The sequence below is a fragment of the Lepisosteus oculatus genome, chromosome 9, assembly GCF_040954835.1.
Source record: "Lepisosteus oculatus isolate fLepOcu1 chromosome 9, fLepOcu1.hap2, whole genome shotgun sequence".
NCBI classification, from domain to species: domain Eukaryota; kingdom Metazoa; phylum Chordata; class Actinopteri; order Semionotiformes; family Lepisosteidae; genus Lepisosteus; species Lepisosteus oculatus.
Window position 1 is genome coordinate 32989615 of NC_090704.1, and position 23990 is coordinate 33013604.

At 41.2% G+C, this 23990-nt stretch overlaps 1 protein-coding gene across 4 annotated transcripts in view; it reads left to right on the forward strand.

The window, feature by feature from the left end:
* The window catches only part of mprip (myosin phosphatase Rho interacting protein), a 75041-nt gene extending 58369 nt beyond the window's left edge, over positions 1-16672 (forward strand). For 2 of the 4 annotated variants that reach the window (XM_015356334.2, XM_015356337.2), the window contains 8 exons: positions 713-860; positions 2170-2287; positions 5027-5186; positions 5950-6063; positions 8182-8268; positions 8822-8984; positions 9414-9499; positions 15681-16672. In XM_015356334.2, coding sequence (XP_015211820.2) covers positions 713-860; positions 2170-2287; positions 5027-5186; positions 5950-6063; positions 8182-8268; positions 8822-8984; positions 9414-9499; positions 15681-15752 — 948 coding nt within the window. In that variant the 3' untranslated portion in view covers positions 15753-16672. The other 2 variants (XM_015356335.2, XM_015356336.2) reach the window with 2 other exon arrangements.
* The last annotated feature ends 7318 nt before the right edge of the window (positions 16673-23990 follow it).

Consider the following 23990-nt stretch of genomic DNA (forward strand, 5'->3'; position numbering starts at 1 on the left):
TACAAAATGGGTATTATAGTTTGGTAGAACATTTCAGTGAAGTCTTTCTGGTTGCCTCAAGCCAACTACAGTCCAGGAAGCAAAGGGCAGTGCAATGAAAAAAGAAAAGTAGTGCATAAAAGGGAAACTTTTCTCTCACTAAAGCTGCAAGTGAACTCTATATTTTGTGTTGCATATCCGCAACATTTAGTTTGTAGATTTCTTGGTTAGACTCCTCATTAGGAAACGTTTCTGAGTTCAGGCAGGCTAACAGGGTGGTTATGAAGCCCTCTGAGGTAAATGTCCTTCTCGGCTCATCCAGTTTACTTGAATTCCACTGGATGGGCCGATAGTTTTGTGAGCCTGAGAATGGTAGCTTGGCACAGTTAGACTCTGCATTGTTGTCAATTTTTTTTCTCAGAGCTGATGGCAACCATCTTGTGCTCCTTGGAAAGACTACAAAGTACACACCTGTGACACACACATATGTCAATATGCATCTTTGTAACTGAATTCCTTAGCTTTTTGTAGTAGGTGAATAAAAAAACATCTGAGTGTCCTCCCACAGCTTAACCCTCTCAGTGTCTGCGTTGTGGATTTTGTGGAGTTGTTTTTTTCGTCAAGGCCATGTTTTCACGTCGGCACAGTGCGCATTAGTCGTGGTGTTTTTCTGTGGGCGCACAGCAGCAGATGTTGCCTTGAACCGGAGTCTGGTTGCTATCATCCCATGCAGGCCACGTGTGAGCGGGGCTTCGCCGCCATGGAGGAGTCCCACCAGAAGGTGATTGAAGAGCTGCAGAGGAAGCACCAGCGCGAGCTGGAGAATCTGAAGGAGGAGAAGGAGAGGCTGCTGGCAGAGGAGACGGCCGCCACAATTGCCGGTGAGGGCTCCCAGCACTTACAGTGGTGCTAGAAAGCTGGTGAACCCTTTAGAATTTTCTGACTTTCTGCATAAATCTGACCTAAAATGTGATCAGATCTTCAACTAAGTCATAAAAAGTGGATGATTTGAACCCAATAAAACAAACAGAACACAAAAGGATATGCTTTTTCATTCATTCATTACATCAGAATGATCCAACATTAAATGTCTCACAAACTTTCTAGCACCACTGTAGTTCCCTCAGTGCCGTGCTTCCTGATTCCTTCGTAGTTCTTTCTCTGGAGTTTGAGACTTCAGTCCTGTGTTTTATTGCTCTTTCTTTCTAAAAATGACTACTCTTGTGTGAAGAAGCAAAGTACAGGGCTAAACCACTGCACAGACAGGCAAAGACAGGCATCATAGCCAACATAAAACAGCTGCTTGCTATCTGAAGCTCAAGCACAGGTCCTCTGTTTCACAGCTGTTCAGCTTTGGTTTACAATATTGTAATGTTTATTTTTGAAAAAAGGGAAAGATAACAGAGCTGCAAACATGACCCTGTGGCCAAGTAATAGTTACAGATGATTGATTAGAGCGATTGTCCTGTGATTTTCATGTGAACTGGCTGTCAAAGTGAGAGCTGTGCAAGGAAATGAAAATGGCTTTTAATTACAGACAAATCTGTGGCTGATTATGGCCCATGGGTAACATCTGGCATCTAGATGGTATTTAGAATCCCTTTCTTCCCTCTGCGCAGGTGTATCCCTCTTTTTCCTCACCACAAAGGACTAGTGAATCAGTAATTGATGTAATTTTACCTGTTCTTTGGTTTTCAGTGTTGACCATCTCTGGCAGTGTCATTCTAAAATTAGCATTTTAAACTGCTCTGGTAATATTGTTTTTCTAGCCCCACAGTAATACCCACTGTGTATTGAGATCTTAAAAAGAGCTGGTTAAGTGTGTACGTTCTCTTAAATCTGATTAACTTGGCACCTTTGGTGCTTTTTATCATATACTAATGCGCCGTGTGAAGTTCAGGGTATTTGTATCTCATCTTGATTTGAACACTGTTTCAAGGAATAAAATAAAACTAGTCATCTTCAAACAGTGCAATAATAAATAGTTCCAGGGGTTTGAAGAATGTCTATAAAGTCAAACCTCTAGTCTATTTCATGGGAAGCACCTTTATCGGGGACATTCTTGCCCTGCGGGGTAATGTACCTCTTTAAAGTGGCCTTGGCAATACATGAATGCATGAACCCCGAGAGTATCCTAAACCAACAGGTGGTTGCCATTCTCAGCAAGCTGTTTTCTCTTTTATATTACAGCAATCGAAGCAATGAAAAACGCACACCGCACTGAGCTTGAGAGAGAGTTAGATAAAGCACGTAAAGCCAACAGCAACACAGAAAATGCCGACATCGAAGAGATCCGCCTACAGCACGAGTAAGTATCTTCAGTAATTTCATCGTGCAGACTTGTATAGTCATTTCAAGCTCAATTCCCTAAGTCTCATGATTGCAGCACTGAATTCCTATTTCATATAAAAGTGGAGATTATTCTCTTAATTGCTCGTGATGAGCGTATCTCGACAAGCAACGTTCACAAGGCAGGATACACCCTGTCCATCACAGGGCAGACACACACGCACACACTAACATCATGGCCAGTTTTCCAGAAGGGATCTAACCGACCAGTATGTCTTTGGACTATGGGAGGGAACTGGAACACCTGTAGTAAACCCGTGCAAAGAGTGAACATACGAACTGCATGCAAATAGCACCCCAGAAATTGAACCAGGGCCCCAGCAATGCTAAACACTGTGGCACTGTGCTGCCTATGGTCAAGATCATTCAAGTAAATGTGTGTGGCTTTTTATGTCTGATCAGGTCACTTATGCTGTAGTTTCCAAGGTCTCATTTTGAGTAGTTTGAAGTTTGAATACTTTGAAATTGAAACCTTGAATTGTTTGACAAGTCAAACTATTATTTCATAAATGTATCTACTATCGTTCTTTTACTAGTGTATTCCTGGAGACAAATGTAGTTATTTCAGCAGCTTGACAGAAGCAGTGAATATTATATCCAACTGCTCTGAACATGTTCTGTCATGTGCTGAAGGATATTTTCGACGTATCTCAAACTCAAGAGAGGATGCATAGAAACACTGGAATTTTCTACTATTGTTTCCCGTTTCAACAAAAATAAGATGTAAGTTACCAAGACATCTGGTAATCATAAGTAAATCAACACAATTTTTTGCCCAGGAACAAAATTCTTATTTCCTTTTGTTCCAAGAAACTTTTAGTTTATTTTTCGGCTTCTCTTTTTCCCAGAGCTTCTATGGTATCCTAGCAACATATCAAATTACAGTACAGCCATACAGTACTGTGTCCAACTAAGCAGACTTCCGAGCAAGATACATATAAAAGCTAAGCAGTGATTTTGAAAAGTTTATGAATGCTAAATTAAGGTAATCACTTAACTCGATGGAGTGGTAAGCATTTAAGAGTGCTTCAAGTAAGAACATTTATAAATACAGGCCTGGGAGCCTAAATTTTTATTTCCATATGGAAGTATTTTATAACACTTACTGCATGATTTTTCCATCTGGAGCTGCAGGGTTGAAGTAGATTAGCACCCAGGATCTGAATGTGAGGAGGTATCTGTTACTGAAGTGCATCTTGATCTTTCAGCAGTGATGGGCACAGATGCCTGTCTTGCAACTTAATCCCATATTTTGCATGTGCATAAACTGACCTGGTGGTCAAATTATGGAAGTAAAGCTGAGTGGCCTCAGGGAGTGGGCCAGACGTGGGCCTGAATTCTGGCTCCACCTGGTGAGAACGGGGGTATTGTAGACAAACCTCATTAGCATTGTTATCGTAAAATGTCAGAGGAAATTTCTGCTTGATACTTTGTGGAGTTGAAGTCAGATTGAATGAGAGGATTCAGGCAAAAGGACGAACCTGGTGATTGAGTGTTAACTGTTTTTGTAGTGCCAGTTTTAATAAACTAGAGCTCATGGGTGCACTTGACTGCCCTGATAGTGCAAAGCCAGAGTTTCATGCTGAAACAACACTCTTGACTCTAGCACTGTCTAGCCAAGGTGTCTGAACTCTGCTCCTCATTAGTAGTTGAATAATGCACTGAAAAGGAGAAAATGAAACTGCATGAAAGTAAGGAGTTTTCACCCAGGGGCTGTAAGACCATTTTAACAACGTGACTGTGAAGTTGAATGGATGAGGCGGTTTTTCTGTAGATCAGTGGTAAGATTCCTCTCAGATGGATGTCAAAGATATGAAAAATGTCAAAGGTGCTAACAATAGCAAAGTTATCAAATCATTGCACCCATCGAGTATTGAAAGTGGAACAGCTGTTTTTTTCCTAAATTTCCTTTTAAGTATTGTGTTTAAGGGTGTCTAGTGAGCCTAGGGGCATGTTGGGACACAGGTTTGGCCCCTGACATTGCTTGTGTTCATGAGGGAGTTGTTAATTCTGTACAGAAGATGATTAAATCTTAATTTTTCTCACCTTTTGTTCTGTGTCCGCTGGAATCTGTAACCACTGTATGTTGTGATTGTAGCATCTTCCTCAATGTGCCCCATAAAATATGAGGGATTCTGGTGAAACCAGGCCTCTGACTCTCCAGTTACATCACCATTAAATGTGCAAGTGTTCTGCACTCTCAGTGTGAAGCAGATGAGTGTTAAGAGCTGAAAGAAATACACTACCCTCTCTCAAATTCTTTTTCCTACTCTTTGCTAGCTGTTCCTCAACAGCTTTCTTCCTTCTCAAAACCATTAATCGGCTATTAAACCATTAATGTTGATTGCAGCATGACGACTGTTAACAGAAATAATACCACATTTTAACAACTTTAAGTGTAACTGGTAGAATCTATAGTGTATGGCTGAACCATGTTTGGACAGGTGAATTTCATTTTAAGCCTAAAGAACAGTGTTTTGTGTTTTTGAAGTAAAACCACAGCATTCATTTTTAATAATCCTACAACATTATGATTATTGCAATATTCAGAACCTTCTATATGTTCATTTTTTTCACTTAAAGTAACATACTGCTGGCGATTATGAAAAGCTCCTATGTGACGGACTGGCTATTAGCAGCTTCACGGTGTTTGTTTAACACAAGGGCTATATAAGTGCTCTCTGTTCTTGGCTTCCAGGGAGGAGTTGGCATCTTTCCAGCGAGAGATTGAGGTCCTGTCAGAGCAGTATTCCCAGAAGTGCCTGGAGAATGCCCATCTTGCCCAGGCCTTAGAGGCCGAGCGCCAGGCCCTGAGACAGTGCCAGCGGGAGAACCAGGAGCTAAACGCACACAATCAGGTATGCATGGCTCTGGAGACTCTGCTGTGGACACAGTCATGATATTCTCTGTGTAAAGCCTCCCGGAGCACTTGAAAAATCGGCAAGAACACATATTGGGCCAAACAGACCTTTCTCATGATAATTCTAGTTAATAGTTTTCCTTCAGCTATCTGGCAGGCCTCATTCCCTTTTGTCCCTTACTGTGAAGGTTTTGTGTCTAACTTTTTCATTTCTGATAGCTGTGCCTGCCTTTACATCTGCAGTTCACCCTCATTTTCTCATCTGTGGTTTCCTATCCTAGGTAATGTCTCAGTTTGAAGAGCTGGTTTTGCTTTTATTTGCACAGTGCCCATTTGATGAAAACATTCAGTTGTGTCGCCATGTTTTTATTCCAAATATAATAGTCATATAAGAGAAGTCAAGACAAAACAGATTGCATTAATGGCTTTTTCTAAAACAGAGAGATTGGCATTTTTACTCAGACTAGAGCCTTCTTCTGTGCAAGAGAGGCTCCTTCTTGCAAAGGAATAAAATTAAGACCCATTGATCACCAATTCTTAGGTTTAATCAAATAATAGAATTGGGTTAGAATCTGTTAGGACATTAATGAGTAGATCAGTGTGTGCTACTGGCCGACAGGCACAACTGCAGGCGGTCTCTCTGCTCAGCCCCTGCCCACGAGTGGGGAAAAAACACAGAATAACATGGAAAAACTCTACCGAAGTGCACAGTTCTTTCCGGAGGTTTCCTGGGGTTTAAAATAAAACGTCGGATGTTGCAGGAGCTGAATAATCGCCTGGCAGCGGAGATAACCAAGCTGAGGTCAATGGTGACCAGTGAGGACGGCGGCGACAGCTGTACGCTTATACACGGCAAGGAGGTGTACGAGCTGGAGGTGAGAGGCATTCTGCTTTCCTGCACATCTGAACACACTGCTGTCTGTTTGTGCCAGAATTGAATTCAGTCAATTTCAGTCTTTTTTTTAATATACAATTAAACAATCTATTTTTATTTCAGGGTAGCTTGATCACACTTTTACAATTATTGCAGTTTAAATCCCAAAAAGCCAGCACACTGCTTGCTGTTATTTCCTGGAGAGCAGGAAGTGCACTCAGAACAGTGTGGGTTGGCTCAAGCGCGAGCACAGGCAGAGCTCTGTGATTGTGGGTTCGAGCCTGGGTTGTGTCGCAAGCTGACTGTGACTACGCTTTCCTCTGCGGTGGCGCAAACTTGGGTGAGCCCAGCCAAGGGGTAGGGCAGGATTCATCAGCCACGGATTTGGGATCTGTCACACAGCCACCCCCGAGACCTCCTGGGCACTTGCAGGCATGCAGTGCTGTGAGTGAGGAATGTGCTGCTAATCCTGTCGACACTGAACCTATGTGACTTGTTAAGAGGCAAGTGTCTCAAAGACCGGCGGGTGGGAGGAGTCGGCCCAGACCTGAAAAACACAATTGGCTGTTCTGACTGAAAAGGAAAAGAAAACTGTGGCTGACAAATCTCCCTCTGCTCAGCCCAGCTGAGTGTGTCAGACTGAACATGTTATTGAGCACTGTCTTAGTGGAGTTCCTGAATCACAGCCACAACTGAGCAGCCCTCCCCAGAACTGGCTAATGTTTTCAGAAACACACAGGCAGGAAACACAGGAATGATTGTGTATAAAACCAGGCTTTACACAAACAAATCCAGGGTGTTTTTGAAAGTGTTTAGTATTTTTCTTCCTAAATCTATCTTTTTATGTTCAAAAAACCCATTGGGGGATAAATGTAGGACTGTCTAATGTGTTTCCCGCTGATGGGTATATGAGAATGTTAGGATTTGATATGTACTCTACTGCAGTAGCTATGTTTTAGTCATTTTTACATATAGAATACACAAAATACATATAGAAACAAAGTTCTTTATTTAAGCACAGCAGTTGCAGAAGTATTTGAAAGGACAGGAGGTTTTAAGAGGTTCTTGTCTGGTTCCTAGAAACCAGCCACTAGATGTCAGCCTTTATCAGTGTTGTGAGACCTGCATGTGGCTCTCGGAGACTGCCTCAGTGAACACAGATCCACTTCCCTGTGTTTGTGTCAGCCTTTGTTCTATTCAACCGTCCATCCATTTTCTAACTGCTTCTTCCCATTCAGGGTTTCTGTCGGGGGAGCCAGAGAAGCAGGCACAAGGCGGGGTACACCCAGGACAGGACACCAGTCATATAGGCGGCACGCACAGACACACATACACTCACAGCAGGGCCAGGGTTCCCAAAAGACGGTTACCCTATCAGTATGCCTCTGGAATGTGTAAGGAAACTGGAAAACCAGAGGAAACCCATGCAAATCTGGGAAGAACACACAAACTCCACACACATAACACCCCAGTAATTGAACTCATCTCAACCCATTTGTCAGAATGTCATGTATCCTGGTGAGAGGTTTGGCACACCAGAGCGTATTCCAGATGCCACGAGAGCCATCAAGACAGTGAAGACTGAGGACACATTACAGTTCTTGTCCTGCATGTTACATCCAGTGCATTGCTGGTCCAGTAGCAAAGTAAAATGACCAATCAAATGTTGCGAACATTTTGGGGGGGATGGGAGGAAGCTTGAGCACCCAGTCAAAACCTGTGTGAACTTGGGGAGAACATGCAAACTCCACATAGAGGTCTGGTCAGGAAGCAAACCCAGGACACTGGCACTGTGAGGCAACAGCTCTAATATCCATGGAAATTGTTACGTCCCAGTGTGTGCTTCGTCTTTGTTGGTTGGTGCAGTGTGGAACATAAAAAAAACACACACAGACCACACACTGGGACGTAACAGAAATGTAACCTCAGGTATGTTTATTATTAAAAGATGTGAACAGTTGTCTCTTATTCCCCTTTCACCGCTAAAGACCCGTCACATTTGTTGAAATCCATTCGGTACAAATACCCAACAAATACATTTCACCCCACCGTTGCATGAAAAAATAATTATGACTTTGTTTTTCTTTTATTTTCTTCTTTCCTTGGTTTTCTTTTTCAGGTCATGCTGCGGGTAAAGGAATCTGAAGTCCAATACCTGAAGCAGGAGATCAACTCCCTCAAGGATGAGCTACAGACAGCACAGAGAGTGAGTACCCGCAAAAAGGAATAGATTGTGCATGCGGTGGACATGATTATTCTGAGTCTGCTGTGGCAGCTCTTGTCTCTGCTGCTCCCTGATGCCTTCTCTTGTGGGTGTGCAGGATCAGCAAGCTAGCATCCTTCAAGCAGTTATCTCCTTAAATAAAGCTGGAGGGATCAATGGAAATACAATTCTCTCCAGTCCATCAGTAAAGAGAAATCACAAATCTGCTTATCCAATTACATGAAGGCTTTTAGTTTGTCGACACCACAATGGAAAAATTTCATTTTACAGTAGAGATATATATATATACAGTACTTAGTCTTTTCATGGTACTGTGTTGTTAGGTATCAAGGTACCGAAATTAATCTTGACAAAAAAACAATTACCCGGGGAAAGACCAGTGATTGCTAGAATGGGTTAGAAGCTCTTCACAGTGCTGTTCATTGTTCATTGTGTCTGTTGACATGCTAGTTAATAAAAGCTCAAAATTAAAATGGAAAGGTAATTCTCCTGCCTTCCTTCAAGCATTGTTGATTTTTCTCCCTCCTCCTCCAAGGATAAGAAGTACGCCACCGATAAGTACAAAGACATCTACACGGAGCTCAGTATTGTGAAGGCCAAGGCGGAGAGGGACATCGGGCGGCTCCGGGACCAGCTGCAACAGGCCCACGAGGCCCTGGGCGAGCCCTCCTTGGAGGACACGGAGCGCAGTGGCTATGGTAGGGTTAGGAGCGCCACCTGGTGGTAGTAACAAGTAGTGGTAGCTCTTCCCTAAAGAAAGGAGCCTGTGGTTGGATAGATACTTTATTGTCCACTGCTGTGGAAATTTGTCAAACTTTAAGCCAAACCTTACCACTCCAGCTTACTAGTTTGCAGGGGTAAAGTTTCGATTTAAACTGTTCCCTGCATCCCGATTAGTCCCAATTACTTAATTTGAAAATTCCTTTTACTTGTATACATTTGAGATACATTTGACATTTTTGCTGGATTCACAGCCTTCATATCTCATAATACTAGATATGTGATAAAGCTTCTGTAATCTTTGTATTGGTAATTAGTGTTCACCTTTTTAAACTTGATGATCTCATCATTATCTCAGATTGTATTTTTCTCAGCAGTGTCTGATTTAGTTGGGCTTTTCTCCTTAGATATCATGAAGTCAAAAAGTAACCCGGACATTCTCAAGATGGCTGCCGCAGCTGCTAAGCGGTCAGAACGGACACTGAGGTCAAAGGTAAGCATTTGCCATAAAAGGATTGTATTTTTCAGCTTTTTTAATGAATGAGTTTAATAAAAAGTGGTCAGAGTTTTTTTTCCACTGAATTAGGCATTCATAACAGTAACAGTATCATTATCTTTTGTAAGAGGTGTCTAACTGCACAGAAGGCAGGCAAAGAGAACCTTTGATAGCCTACTGAAAGCTACAGTATACCAATCCATAGTGTATCACCAGGGCTGCACTTCAGATCACCCAGTGAGGGCTACACACTCCAGATCACCCAGTGAGGGCTGTACACTCCAGATCCGCTCTGTAGCGTTGAACTGTGCCAGGCTGCTGAATGTTAAAACATGAGATCTTAGTCATTCAGTAATGCTCAAACTGAGAACAGCATAGAATCTTGCAAATTTGTAGCCTTTGTGTGTATAGGTGAGACCACTGTGCATCTAGAGAAATTCCTGGCTTTGCGTCTTCTTTTTATTATATTGAAATGCCAATAGAATTTTAATTGCACCTTTCATGTGCCCCGGAATCCCTAGAGATCTTTAAAGAATTAGGAATAAGCATGCAGAGCTCATACATGCTATATACTCCAGTTACTAGGTTGTCAAAGGCCAACCAGGTGGATCAATTTTCATTTTAGCCTTCACACACAGGGAGCACCCTATCCTGGAGGCTTTTCGTCCCAACAGATTGCAGATGATGATTTCTAATTCCTTGCCGTTTATAGTCTTAAAGAACAATTTAATACTCTTTAGCTCTTGAAGGCTTGGCAGCCCTCTTGCCATTTTTCTGACATACTGCTTTGATTTTCTCGAGGTTTACTTCAGTTAAACATACTTACAGGACCTCCTTGAGTTTAGGATTTGTGTTTTATCTTTTTCATGAACCAGCTCTCTTAAACGTCTTGCAAGATTATGCACTACGATAACTGTAAAATATGTTCAATATCTACATTTTTTGGGATATGATGAATATAATATTGAAAATGATTTAAAAGCAGACTAAACTTTTAAATCTGTTCTAGTAGTTCAATTAAGCTGAACAGAAATCTAGCAGATAAATTATAACTCCAAGCCCACACAATTAGCACAAGTTATAGGAAGATGGAGGCAGCACAGGTGAGTGACAGCCTACATCACCACTCTTGAGTACCTTCACTTTCTGCTGTTCTTCATTGCTGTGGAAGTGTGCTTTTCAAAAGACAACATACTGTAGGTACAGATATTGGTGAGGCCTATGCAAAATCCTTACCTTAGTCACCCGTTGGAAACTCTAAAAACTGGTACACTTTCATTCTTGCTATAGTCATTCTGTTCCATGAGGAAAAACAAATATGCATCTACTGTATGTATTTTTATTTATGTGAGAGCTTACTTCCATTTGGGCCAAATGGTGACTCTTTTCTGACTAAACAAAAACTTTTTATGAGCTGTATTTGGGACGTTACCAAAACGTATATCAACAAGAAAAAAAGGAGCATTTTTGGTGTTGGCCTTAAGACTAATTTCTAAACATTGCCTGTTAGAAGTAGTACATATTATAACAGATGCTAAAATCACTACAGTATATCAAGTTTGTAGCAAATTTTTGCGTACTGATATATTGTAATGCATCAGTCCTTTACATTTTTTAACTGCGCTGACTACGTTTTTCAAAATATAACTTAATATTATCAAGTCCAGTTTCAAGGGGAGAGGTGCCATTTGGCCCCTGTAGCATATTTGCTTGCTAATAGATAACACTGAGCTGAGGATCTCATCCAGCTGTTTCTGGCGAGAAACTCCCCCAACCATTTGTGTAAAGAAATGTCTCCCTTTTCTATATAAAATTCCACATAGCTGTTAACAGACCTTTCTTAAAAACGGTAATTGAGCTAGCTTTTCTACCTGGGAATCTCTCATCTGAGTAATGACTATGTTCCTGAACATAATCAGTACTCTACCTTAAATACAGTATCTTGTTTGCCTTGATGGGCTGAACATCCAAGAATCCTGCAAGGTAACTCATGAAATGTCTTGTTTCCTCACAGACTTCCTCTGACATTATAGGCTACACTGCCATACCAAGCATAGCAGAGGAGAATGTGCACTGAGTTTGAGAAAACAACAGCAAAGCATTGTCATACTTGTAGTAGTAAATGGCCCTACAACATTCCAAGCCTTCACCTGTAATTTCTGATGGCATGCTGAAGTCTTGGGCTGTAGATAAATGTTCTCCCGCCGAGACTAGATGTGACATCTGCACAAATTATCCAGCTTTCTCATTTTCTAAAGGAGAAAACTTATGGAATACACTATTTTAATCACTTAAGCAGGATCATTTGTTCCTATAAGCTTTCCCTGCAAGCGAAAATCGTAGCCCGGGCTTGACGTTTGCTGTATCTTAAACTTGGAGGGCTGCAAAACACCAGCATCAGATTCGTGGTTGTCAATGTTACATTTAAAGCTACATTCTTTGCACTGCAGTTCAGAACCCATTAATTATTCAGTTACTATCCTTTGTTTTCCACATAGTAATACTACTTAGTATCCATAAAGCAGCTTACCTCAGCTCATGCCATGAACATTTTTGCATTTTATGTTGATCAAAATGACTTACGGTAACACAAAGGTAAAGACCCATGAGTATTAACTAAGAGGCATACATTTGAGGATATTGGGACTTACATTTCTAAAGAAATTGCCAAATAATGATCAATAGGCTAGTACAGTCTGTAAGATAAAGCATAATTATTTGGTGTTGATCAGAATGTATTGATTTGGTTTCATATAACCATAAGATGGGAAGAACGTTTGGTTGGTGTTAGTGAAGACATGTGACTATGCTTCAAAACTGCGTCGTTTTCAGTTCATAGTCAGTACATTTGTGTGTAGATTTTACAGAAACTACTTAGCTCAAGCTTGTTAAATGCAATGAAGCCTGTTTGTTCCCAGTGCGGCTGTTTGTCTTGATTCTTAACACGCATTGGTACGTTTCCTCCCTCTGTCTTCAGTCTGTGAGTCGTGACATGCCCTGGGATAGCTAAAGCCGCCTGAAGACCCTAATGACACCTTCTTTAGGTAAAGCCCCTGTGCAGACACATTGCTGTTGGACGACTCACGCTTTCCCTTGCTTCTAAAGTGTGTACTTTGCTTCCCCCAAAAGCTGCTGGCTTTCTTCTCTTTCTTTTTGTCATCCACAAACGTCATGGAGATAAGAGTTCAGTTCCGAAATGGGCTGGAATACGTTTTTTTTAACAACCGCCAAAATGAACACCTAAATCATCACCCTGGCTGATTTAGATCAGGAGTATCCAATTCCCAGTCCTAGAGGGCTAGAACCACAAGTCTGCGCGTTTTCAGTCGAACTCTGCACTTAACTAAACTAAACCGGCTGGTAACTGTAACTCCACTGGACAATTTTGGCAGTTCCCCTTGCTCTTGCAGTACTGCTGTTTTAAAGAAATCTGGTAAACCTGCAGATACACCAGCCCTCCAGGACTAGGACTGAACACCCCCTGGTTTAGATCATTTGGGAATCAGCTGAATATTTTTAAAGTTAATCAGAGGAGCTAGATGATAGTAAACATAGAATTTTTTTACATGTAGATAACATGTAAGAATTATGTCTTCCCACAACAAATGCACACTCATGCATTTTTAGGAATGGTAATTTATATTAACATAATCTCAATTTACTCTTCATGGGCAGAAGGATTAGCAGATCTGATCATGCAGTTAATAGAGATATTATGTAAGTAAGGTACAATCCACTGAAAATCCCTCCTATGTCTTTAAAAGAGACTGCATGCCATTGAAGGCATCTTATTCCAGTACTGCGTTTTTATCTTCAGCAAGGGGTTTTCCTTGTAGTTTCCTGAGGGTTCAGGCAGTTGTGGCACCATTTAACCTTTTTCAGGTGTTTCTCTGTGCTTCCTTCCTTTGCATTCCCTGAGTAGACATCTTCGAGTCTTCAACAATGTACTGTGCTAGAACACAAGAGAGTTAATCTTGGTGACCTGGCTAAAATTCACTCTGCACAATTTGGCCTCCCAAAAGTCCCACCTTAAATTCAACTTAATTCAAGTTACTTCTCTCTTTGTAGTGTAGATCTGCTGTATAGCGCGCTTACACTTCAGTGGTGGATTAAGTGGGTCCTCTCCTATATGTGAAGCTCTATGAAAAGTACTATTTAAATGCAAGTAATTTATTCCAAGCTTGGCGCTATCCCAAATGCAACACCAGGTCAGCTGGGTCAAAACCACCGAGTCCCATTTCTAATTCTAAACCTTTGTTATAATTAGAAACAAACATTTTGTTCCTGGTCAAATTTCAACGCAAGTATAAGAAAAGGTAAACAAGCCAATATTCCTTGTTGAAGATGAAACGATGATCTGTGTGGGGAATCGTGTGTATTTATGGGGCACAAGGATTTGGTGTGGTAACGGGTCCTCCTGACACCCCCAAGTTTTAACTAACTGCACTACCTGCAAGAGAACAACACTCATGCTTTAGAAGTGTCATTGTTTACTTCTTTAGGAAACATGAGAAAAGAGGGAGAGAAAAGGTAAGGTCCTGCTGTTCTACCACAAATAAGCCAGGCCGACATGTTATTTGTTGTTAAAAGTCAAAGAAGCCAAAAATATTTTGAAAGGAGGGGCTAAAAAAGTAACCTAGTTAATCAGACATGATAAAAATTGAATAATCTTTGTTGACTGTTGAGAAATTGCTCCTGATGTGCATTCATAAATCATCCCACCTCAGCCAAAGTTTTTTTTTTTTGCTGAAACACTGCTGCTCATTTGATTACGACGCAGGAAATTAGCAGAGAACATGTTCTCCAGCTCCAGCTGGCTGTAGGAAAAGCATGTGCTTGCTGTTCTTGCTAGGCGTCCTCTACGTTTCAGGGTAGAGCACGCCTCTGCTCTGATTTTTTTTTTGTTTGCAGTGCTGTCCCTCTTTTCACCAAGACCTGATGTGGTGAAATGCTGGCAGCCACTCAGTCTTGTGAATAGTCTCTTCTATAGCTGAGCAAGTATTTATATGTGTGGTGTGCGCAGCTCCTTTTATTCCACAGGTATGGAAGCAATTAGACAAAGCGCTTACGGAAGCATTCTTCCATGTGCCAGCTAGCCTCCAGATTTCCCTGGGTAACTGTGGTGTGCATGATTCCATCCACTTCAAAGATGCTAGGATCATGTGCAAATCAGTTGTTTCCATCAATAAAGAAGAGAACATCAAATCAGAAGCAATATTACAACTGAGCCATTTCCTTATTCCATTGTATAGTGTAAAGTTCCAAAGGCAGTAATACTCGCAGATAGAAGGCAGCTCCTGTATGCATGATAGTAGACCCACATGAATCGTGCAGTGATTTTAATGGGATTGCCTACTGCAGAACACCAGTATGTACTGCAGAATTGGTAGAGTTGGAACTGATTTTAGAGGTTATAGTGAAAAGCAAATTAATGTCTAAATTGTAGCTTCCAAGCATGTGAAAAACAAAATATTTCAAACTGGCTGCTATTTATGTCTTAATGCTAATACATTGTTAGAATGACATGGCTTCCAAAACCTGTTTTAAAAAAATAATTTTGTTTTTTGCAATATACTACCCATTAGTTAATAAATAACATTTATTAAATATAGCTCAGTTAGAATTTCCAACTCTTATTGTACTAAAAAAGACTTGAGTATAATTATTGAGCATGCTTCACATTATTCTTAGTTTTTATTTTGCTGTTCAAAAGTAGGCAGGTGATTATTTTAAGAATGATATTCACTCCAACCACAACTTGTCTCCAGAGTGTCTACTTTTACACAGGCCTCCTCAGAAGATTGTTGCACAATTCTAACCCTGTCTACTCAGAACAAAGGGTTGTTCTCTGATTCACATACAGCTATGAATTCTGCAGTTTGCATTACACTTATACCGGCTGCCTACAACAGAGGCTGTGTATTCTGTGCCCCTTTGTCCTTCTCTCCAAAATCACTACTGAACAAAAGTAGTGCCCTTGCATAGAACAGAAAACAATGTTAGATTTGGAATCTGTGACCATCACAGGTGATATGTACAGGTCCTGGCTGTTAGCCCCCGGCAGACCAGGGTTAAGAAACACTGCTTTGGCACAACCAACAGAGAACTGGTCCTTCATTTAAAACACAATGGCAGATCACTGACAAGCTGCTTTTTTTTCCTTTTTTTTTCCCCCTAGAGCCTCAAGGAAGGTCTGACTGCTGAGCAGAGACTCCACCTGTTCGACAACAAAGAAACCAAGGAGTTTTAATGTTGTGAAGTCCACAAGCCTTGCTGCATGTTTAGAAAGACAATATATTTTAGCCCAGTAATTAATCATCTAGAGATGCAATGCTACACTGGTTACACACTTCTTATATTTAACATGTTATTATATTTTAATTTTGTGTCTAGAAAACTGCATTCCATGCACTACAGTTACTGTGACTACATTGCTACATCTTTCTGTAAATATTTGTTGTTTTTTATGGAGCATCTATCGTGCTTATTCTAAACACTACTGTACAAGCTACTATTTTAAACCTGCTCATAGTATCTGTAAATAGCCAAAGGAATATGTCCAAGTGATAAGGTGTAACATCACAGCTCAATGATTGAATATTGTTTCACAGCGACAGTAGCAATGTTGTAGCCTCCAAGGCCTGTGTGCGATGTTGCGTTTGGTTAATTATGCACACATTTTAAAAGTGTCGATCCTTTTCCCCAGACCATTTCAATGCAAATGTTTGCTTGCTTATAAACAAGTGAAAGTTAACATTTGCCTCCATCATTTTACAAATTAAAACCTAGCTTGGCTTAACCTGCCTGTTAGCCTGTATAGTTCTGGTTTTTGTAAAATGGCATGTTGGCATCTCACAAAGTTTTAAAAAAAAAGAATTTTAAGGACCAATGAAGGCAGTGGCTGAATTCACAAGGATGGAAGTGGCTGGTATTATATATGTATTTTCTTTATGTAATCATAATGGTTCGCTCAGCTGTATGGGAGTACAAATATTTTTCAGTTTGTTTCTTTTTGTAGTGTTGTTGCGTGGCAGTTTCCTCTGTATTTATTTAAATGTTCAGACTATTATGTCTCACGTTTCATTTCCCCATGCTCTGTCTTTGTAAATATAAAGCAAATGTACACCAACTGACTCCAGGTTTATTAGCAATAAATATTTTTGCACCATGTCTGATTTGTGTTGTCTTTGTAGTTTTTTTTCCTTTTCTGCTGTTGATAGAAAAGGCCTTGAACTTCATTTCCCTTGAGCACCCTTGGTCTGACAATGTTCCACTCCTTCATGAGCCCAGGGTGGCTTACCGACCCATTTCTGTTGTGTGGTACCGAGTACACGACTCCCTGAAATGGAGTATAAGAATACATTACATTCTTATACTTATTACATTACGTACATGAAAGAAAGCTTCAAGGCCCATCTCGATTATTTGGATTCTAGCAGTTATTGAATCCAAGGATCTCAACCAGATGTTTCTTGAACAGCATGGCTTGGCTGACATTACTCTTGTTTTGAGTCTTAATGCATTTCCTCTTAGTTTCCACTAGGTTTCCACCTCTGGTCTGTGTATAATTTGTCCTGAAGAAGTTCTTTGGATGCAGTTTATCATTATGCATGAGGATTTTGAAAAAAAACAAATCAAGTCCCTTTGTGGGTTTTCCTTTCCATGACTAAAGAGATTAAGTTTCCTTTATCAGTTTGGAATGAATGAGCAGATTCAGGTAAGATGGCAACTCTGGCCTGAAGTACACTCCCCAGGAATCTGTGGGGGATGCCCTGTTGCCCTCAGTCACCTGGCCAGTGGTTAGTGACAATTGGTTAGGTGACCATTTCAAAAACAGAAGGCTACAAGTTATCAGCTATTGGTCATTATCTGCTATCTGAGGAAGAGAACAGATCCTCTGTTATATAAAAGAAGCGATAGTATGTGAGTGTCTTTCTGACATGCAGTGAGACTGTCGACACTCGTGTCTGGGTTTGTTGTTGCCAAGCAGCTTGGATAATGTCATTTGCAAGAAGGCTTTTTATTAATGAAGTGCAGTTAGAAGCACAACAACAAGCTTAGGCTTTTGGCTGTTGTTGGTTTCTGGTTTTATCTGCACTGTAAAAAGTATTTAACCTTTATGCCTACATTTGTCTGTTTTCCTTTCCTTTTGAAAGATCCCGTTACAGTACCCCACCCTTCGATGTGTCACGTGACAGAGGGTATAGTGCTTATCTTATTTGAACAGTTTCTAGGGCAATACAATATGCTGTAATACATCAGTATTGCATTCCATAACCTTATGCAGGTGTCCTCATTTACATATCCACAATGACTAAAGCAGGCACTTAGAAAAAATACAGCACTTTGCTCAAGGACACGAGTAGTGTCTGCATTGAGGACTCAAGCCCATCTTCCTCTGGGAGCAGACAAAACCAGCAGTAAGTCACTCATGTGCACAGAGTGACAATACAATTCCAAGCATCTCCTCAGCACTGCATTTCAGGGGATGAGAGCTGACGGGAGATGCCCAGCTGTACTGTTCCTGTCAGCAGTGAGCTCTGAAAACTGGAGGAGGGTCTGATGTGATGAGATAAGATCTCTGACACTGGCCTTTACAGGAGTGAACTGGCGTCTCTTTTATTTAATGAGTGACTAGTTCAAAGTGATATTATTATGTGGTGAAAGTATAAGTGAAATTAATGGGGAAAATGACTTTATGTGTGAACAATATGACTCCTCTATGAGGACAAAACCAATATAGAGGAAGGTATCTGGGTGGATTAATCTGTGAGTCATTGCAGGTATGTTGCTCTCAGATCAGTCAGATCAGAATACCACGAAGTCCATTATGAAGAACAGCTGTTGGGCCAAACATTTAGTAATTGCATTTTGATAGCCTGTCCAACAAAACTAAAGATAGGAGTCGTGAGAATAGGACTTGTGGACAAGTCATCCTACCTCAAGACAGACAGACTTAAGGTTTTGAAGGGGTCAGTATTTATGGAGACATCCAATTTCTTTTCCAAATGCTTCTGCATCATGTGTCGAACTGTTTGCTATGTGGAAGCCAGGTAAACTACATGAAAGTGCAGTTAAAGCCAAGTGCAGGAGAAACATCTCCTTTACACAAAGAGTTGTGGGAGCATAGAACAAGTCACGCAGCTATGCTGGTGAGGCTGATACACAGTTTTTTTTTCAAGAAGCAACCGTATGGGATTCTAGGATCGATTAACTGCATAACTACCAAATTAGCTCAATAGGCCTCCTCTTGTTAGTAACCGTTCATGCGTATTTATGAAGCTGATAATGCAGATACAGTGCTGAGTAGCTGGATTGCACAAGAGCTGAGCCCTAGAAGTTCCCACTAGCCTGCCACCGCACTGCTTCATACCGAAGGCAGAAGACAACCAGTAACATGCATCACCAGGCTTTTCATGCCAGCTCACGTGCTGGGCTCTTCAGGGTATCCTGGGCACTCACAGGGAAAAGCTATTGTGCCATGCTGGACTGGAAAAGTCACAATTGTTTTTCAAAGGTGAGTCATTGCATTGAATAGCATTATACTTCCAGGCTTGACAACTGAAGAGCCTTTAGCCCATTCATTTATTTTTCTCTTTCCTCTTATCAGTCGAGAACACAACTCTTTTCTGTGCATTTATAAAAAATGATGGCAATCATTTCACTAGTGGAGAGCTCAGCTATTCCAGGGACCTAATATACTAACGGCCCCTAGGCAGATGACAGCCTCTATTTCGGAGTGTGAAATTGCAGTATTTTTTCGAGAGTCCTGGCATCAGCTGCCCACACATTGGAAGCCTGGGTTTAGGTGCCACGTGAAAACAAAACCTGTGCTGCTGCACATTGCTTTCATTATTACATCTCCCTCTCTGCATTATGATTCATCCCAGTTTTAAACTAGTTTTTAGAAGTGCTGTTTCTGCCCTTCTCACCCTTCAGGCATCTCAAGGCTTTGTGGTCAAAGAGTGGCCAAAAAAATGTTGTCTGTTGTTTTTTTCCACTATTATTTAGATTGGTAATTGCTGTGCCACCTTGTAATAGAATATCTTTAGGAACGCCCACGAAAGAGACATATTTCGATTTGACTTTATTTTCTCAAACATTAACACTTACATTTTGTTGTTGAACTGAAAACAAGAAAGTTACCCTATTTTACAGGGGTTTTATTTTTGCAGAATATTTTTGGTTGAGGTACTGTACAGCACCAGGCCAGAGCCTGCACAAAACATGGCTTGAAGCCTGGAAACGGGGGACACAATTAGGATGAAGCCAGAGGTAGTTTCCTTTGCTTTTAATTGGAAATGAGCAAAACTACTTTTTACACCCTCCCCCTGCCCCCAAGACTACATCTTGTAATCTGCTCAAGATTGAAGAGACTCAAGCTCAAAGAAACAAAGCTCCTTAGCCTTGATTCTGATTCTGATGGGATGCAAGTATTGAAATAATTGAAATATATTGCACAAACCCAGTGTGCCACTGGAAGTGATGAAGAAGTGTCCCAGCAGCTGTTGTTGCAGTGAAAGCCAGGTATGTCCAATCCCTACTAAAACCACACAACACCAGCTGCACCTTGCCAGCTGTGAGCCAGTCCTAGAGGAATCCCTCTCACGGCCTTCTACTAACATAATAAATAATAAAGAATGAATATGCTCTGGAACTGGTGTGGTATCATTTAACCTGCAGTCTTTCTCAGTGTAACAAGGAAGTTCAGATATTTCTTTCAAGTGTTTTGCAATTTGAATTCTTTGAAGCAGAAAATTAAGGCCCTTAGACAATAAAAAAACAATGCTACCAGCTGCAATGCAGATTTTTCTGTTCCGTTGAAAGGTCCTTGGAAAAAAGGAATGATTTAAGCATAATTCACCCTTATAAACTGATTTTGTTTAAAGAGGGTTTTGGAATGTACTGCTAATTTTATGTATCCTAAATTAATCGTTGCAATTAACTTTGGTTGACTATAGTGTGTAGAGGCATGGCAACATGTTAGTTAGCACAGCTTTCTTACTCCTGGGTCAAGGGTTTGACTCTGGACACCTTCTGTACGGAGATTGCATGTTCTTTCCTGGATGCACTTGTTTCTTCCCACGTCCCAGAGGCATGCTGGCTTGGCTACATTGCCTGATATCTGATGAGTACAGTATGTGTGTGCTACAATGGACTGACATCCTTTCCATGGTGTTGTTCCAGCTCGCCACAACCCTGACATGGTGTAAACTGCATTATGGATGATACACAGTAAGGCTCCAGTACACCTGCTCCCTGGGAAATGTGTTCAAAGGCAACAGGTATGAAGCTGCTCTCTGTGACCATCTCAACTTGGGTTTTACTAAGAAGATAAAATATTTTAAAGGTTCATTCTCTGTGTCTCTCTTTAACATCATGCAGGACTACCTCATTAACATGGATTTAAATTACTCACACTCCGCTATTATGACATAGGCAATAAAAACATAAAAACAGGAGAGAGGTTACAAAGGACAGGACATTTGGCTCAGGCAGCCCATTCAGTAGGTAGCAGTTAATTGATCCAATGATCTCATCCAGCCATTTCTTGCATGAGGCCAAAGTATTCATACAAAGGCCTCAGTCACATAGCTGGGTAACGTCAATACTCTCACAATCCTTTGGGTAAAAAAGTGCCTCGTATGTCCATTCCACACTTCCACGTAGTTTCAACTACTGTCCTCTGGTTTGTGTTTCACTGGTGATTCTGAAGAAATCCCCTGGGCTGACATTTTCAACGCCTTTGAGAATTTTGAATACCTGCATCAGGTCCCATTGTAATCTTATCTGTTCAAGACTAAAAATGTTCACTTCTTTCAGCCTGTCAGTGCAGGACATTCACCGGATGGATGCTGTTTCTCTACTCCTGAGTGATTACAGAACAGAAGTATCTTTTTTTGGAACATGGTAAACACGGTAGGGAGGAGCTGTGGCACAGTGGTTAGCATTGCTGTATCACCGGGCTGGCTTCAATTATGGACCTGGTGTTTATGTTCTCAGTCTGTTTGTATTCCCTCCGGGTGCTCTAGTTTCCTCCCACAATCAAACTTTACTGATAGGTTAATACTGATGGGAATATGCGTGTCTCTGTGTCTGTGTGTACCCTGCAATGGACTGGTGTCCCATCCAGGGTGTATCCTGCCTTGCATCTTTTGTTTGCCAAGATAGGCTCCGGCTCCCCCGCATCCCTGAATTGGATGGAGCCAACGGATGGATAGATGTTTGCAAAGTAATCTAAATGAGGCCTAAGTAGAGTCTATACTTATACTCACTGTAAAGCCTGACATTTAGTTTGCCTTTTTTATTGCCATCATACATTGTCTGGAAGCTGTAAATGATGTGTCAACATAAACGCCCAAGACCTTTTCACAATTAAGCCCTTCTAACTCAGCGGTTCTCAATTAGTATATAGAGTTTACACAGTGTTTTTCTACTTTCATGTCACTTGTCTATATTAAATGGCATTTGCTAGGTATTTGCCCAGTCTTAAATTTTATCTAATTCTTTTTTAATTTGCTCAATCAACTTCAATTTGCCAAGTGTCTGCAAAGTCCTTGACTTTGCCTACTTAATGTCCTTGCTCCTGTGTCTGTGTTTGTCATTTCATTTCACAGGGTATACAATGCCTGAATCTGACTTTGCCTGTATGTGACTGGAAGAGGGAACCTTGTTAAAAATGCAGTCATTGTTTCAGATGGGCAGCTCTCCCTGCGCCTGCTGGAATTCGATCACACTTACTCACAGGATCAGCACACACAGTGCCACTCCCTAAACAGCAGTGAACAGCGCCGCAGGAGAATTCTGCACAGTAGCCATGACAAGTGCTGCTCTGCTCTGCCCCTGCTAGGATTAAATCATAGCCGCTACTGGGAACAGATGCACAGAATGTTTATTTTTATATGATCTGTAATATAATGTATTCCCTTGGCAGTAAGAGTACGGATCTTAGAAGCTCAGCAAGGCTTGGGGCTGGTCAGTACTGGAATGGAGGACCTCTGCAGAAGCCCATGTTGTTGCTGTAAGTGGTTTTAGTGGATTGATGGGTGGAACTCCTCCCTCTGGAACAGAATTCAAACCAATGTCCCACTGTGGTGGTAGATGAAGCGACACTATGCTATAGGTGATGTGATAAACCAATGGATGAGACGTTGATCCTGACTAATCAGTTGTTAAAGATCATATGGCAATAGAAAGTTTAGATGTTTTGCACCACACATTTCACCAGCAGCTACATCACCCTGCAACACATAACTGGTAACACACTCACACTGCTAACTAGGAGTGAGCCTGGCCAGTACCTGGATAGGAGGCCTCCTGAGAGAAACTAAGGTTGCTGCTAGAAGAAGTCCTAGTGGAACCAGTAGGGAGCGCTCACCCTGCGGTCTGTGTTTCCTAATGGCCTTGTATAGTGATGGGGACACTGCACTACAAAAACTGTGCCGTCCTTTGGAGGAGACTTAGAACCGAGGTCCTGACTCACTGTGGTTATTAAAATTCCAGGGTGTTTCTCAAAAATAGTTGAGGTGTCACTCTGGTGTCCTGGCCAAATTTCCCCCCTGGCCTTCACCAATCACGGCCTCCTAATAACCCCCATCTCTGAATTGTCTTCATTACTCTGTTTTCCTCTCTATTGATACTGTAGTAGAGCGTACTGGTATGACATGGCATCATCAAGGTGGATGTTGCACATTGGTGGTGGTGGAGGGGAGTCCCCATTACCTGTAAAGAGCTTTGGGTGGAGTGTCCAGAAACATGCTATATACAGTAAGTGTAAGCAATTATTATGATTATCCCAAGGGATCACAGAGCACTTTACATATAGGTGGAGATTCCCTTCACTTTTCTCTTAATGCAGTACCCACCCGGTAGATGTGTGGCAGGTGATATACACAAGCAGCCACACAACAAAAAAGATCAGGTGAAGAAGTAAGAAATTACATCACCAGTTGTATTGGTGTACACCAATAACTTGAAATAATCTTTCAAAATATCATGGGACCTTTTTTGGCACTTCCTAGAGCCAATATTAAGGCACTTGTATTTTGATCAAAGGAGAAGAGATCCATCCACTGGCAACATTTGCAGCAGCCTTTCCTTGGAGATCTTCCATCCCAGTACTGACCAGCCCGTCTAGCGTTCACAGTCGTTTATAAGATCTACAATTATTAAAAAGACTGGGGAACGAGGCTAAATGTCTCATTTACAAAATGACTTGTTCTTAGTGGGTTATATATCCTACAGTATGTATCCATGAGGAAATGTAACCGAACCGTGACATATAATACAGCATGTTTAATGCCTTAAATACTGAACAGACGTGACACTAAACAACTGATATGTTCAACAGCTATGTGTATTTTTGTTACATTTGTATCTGATCCATCCGAATGCATGACTGTAGTAAGCATCAAGGAACATCCACACTAAATTAATAAAACCTCGTTTCGCTCAGATCCCACCCCTCTTTGTGTGTCTGTCCCATCAT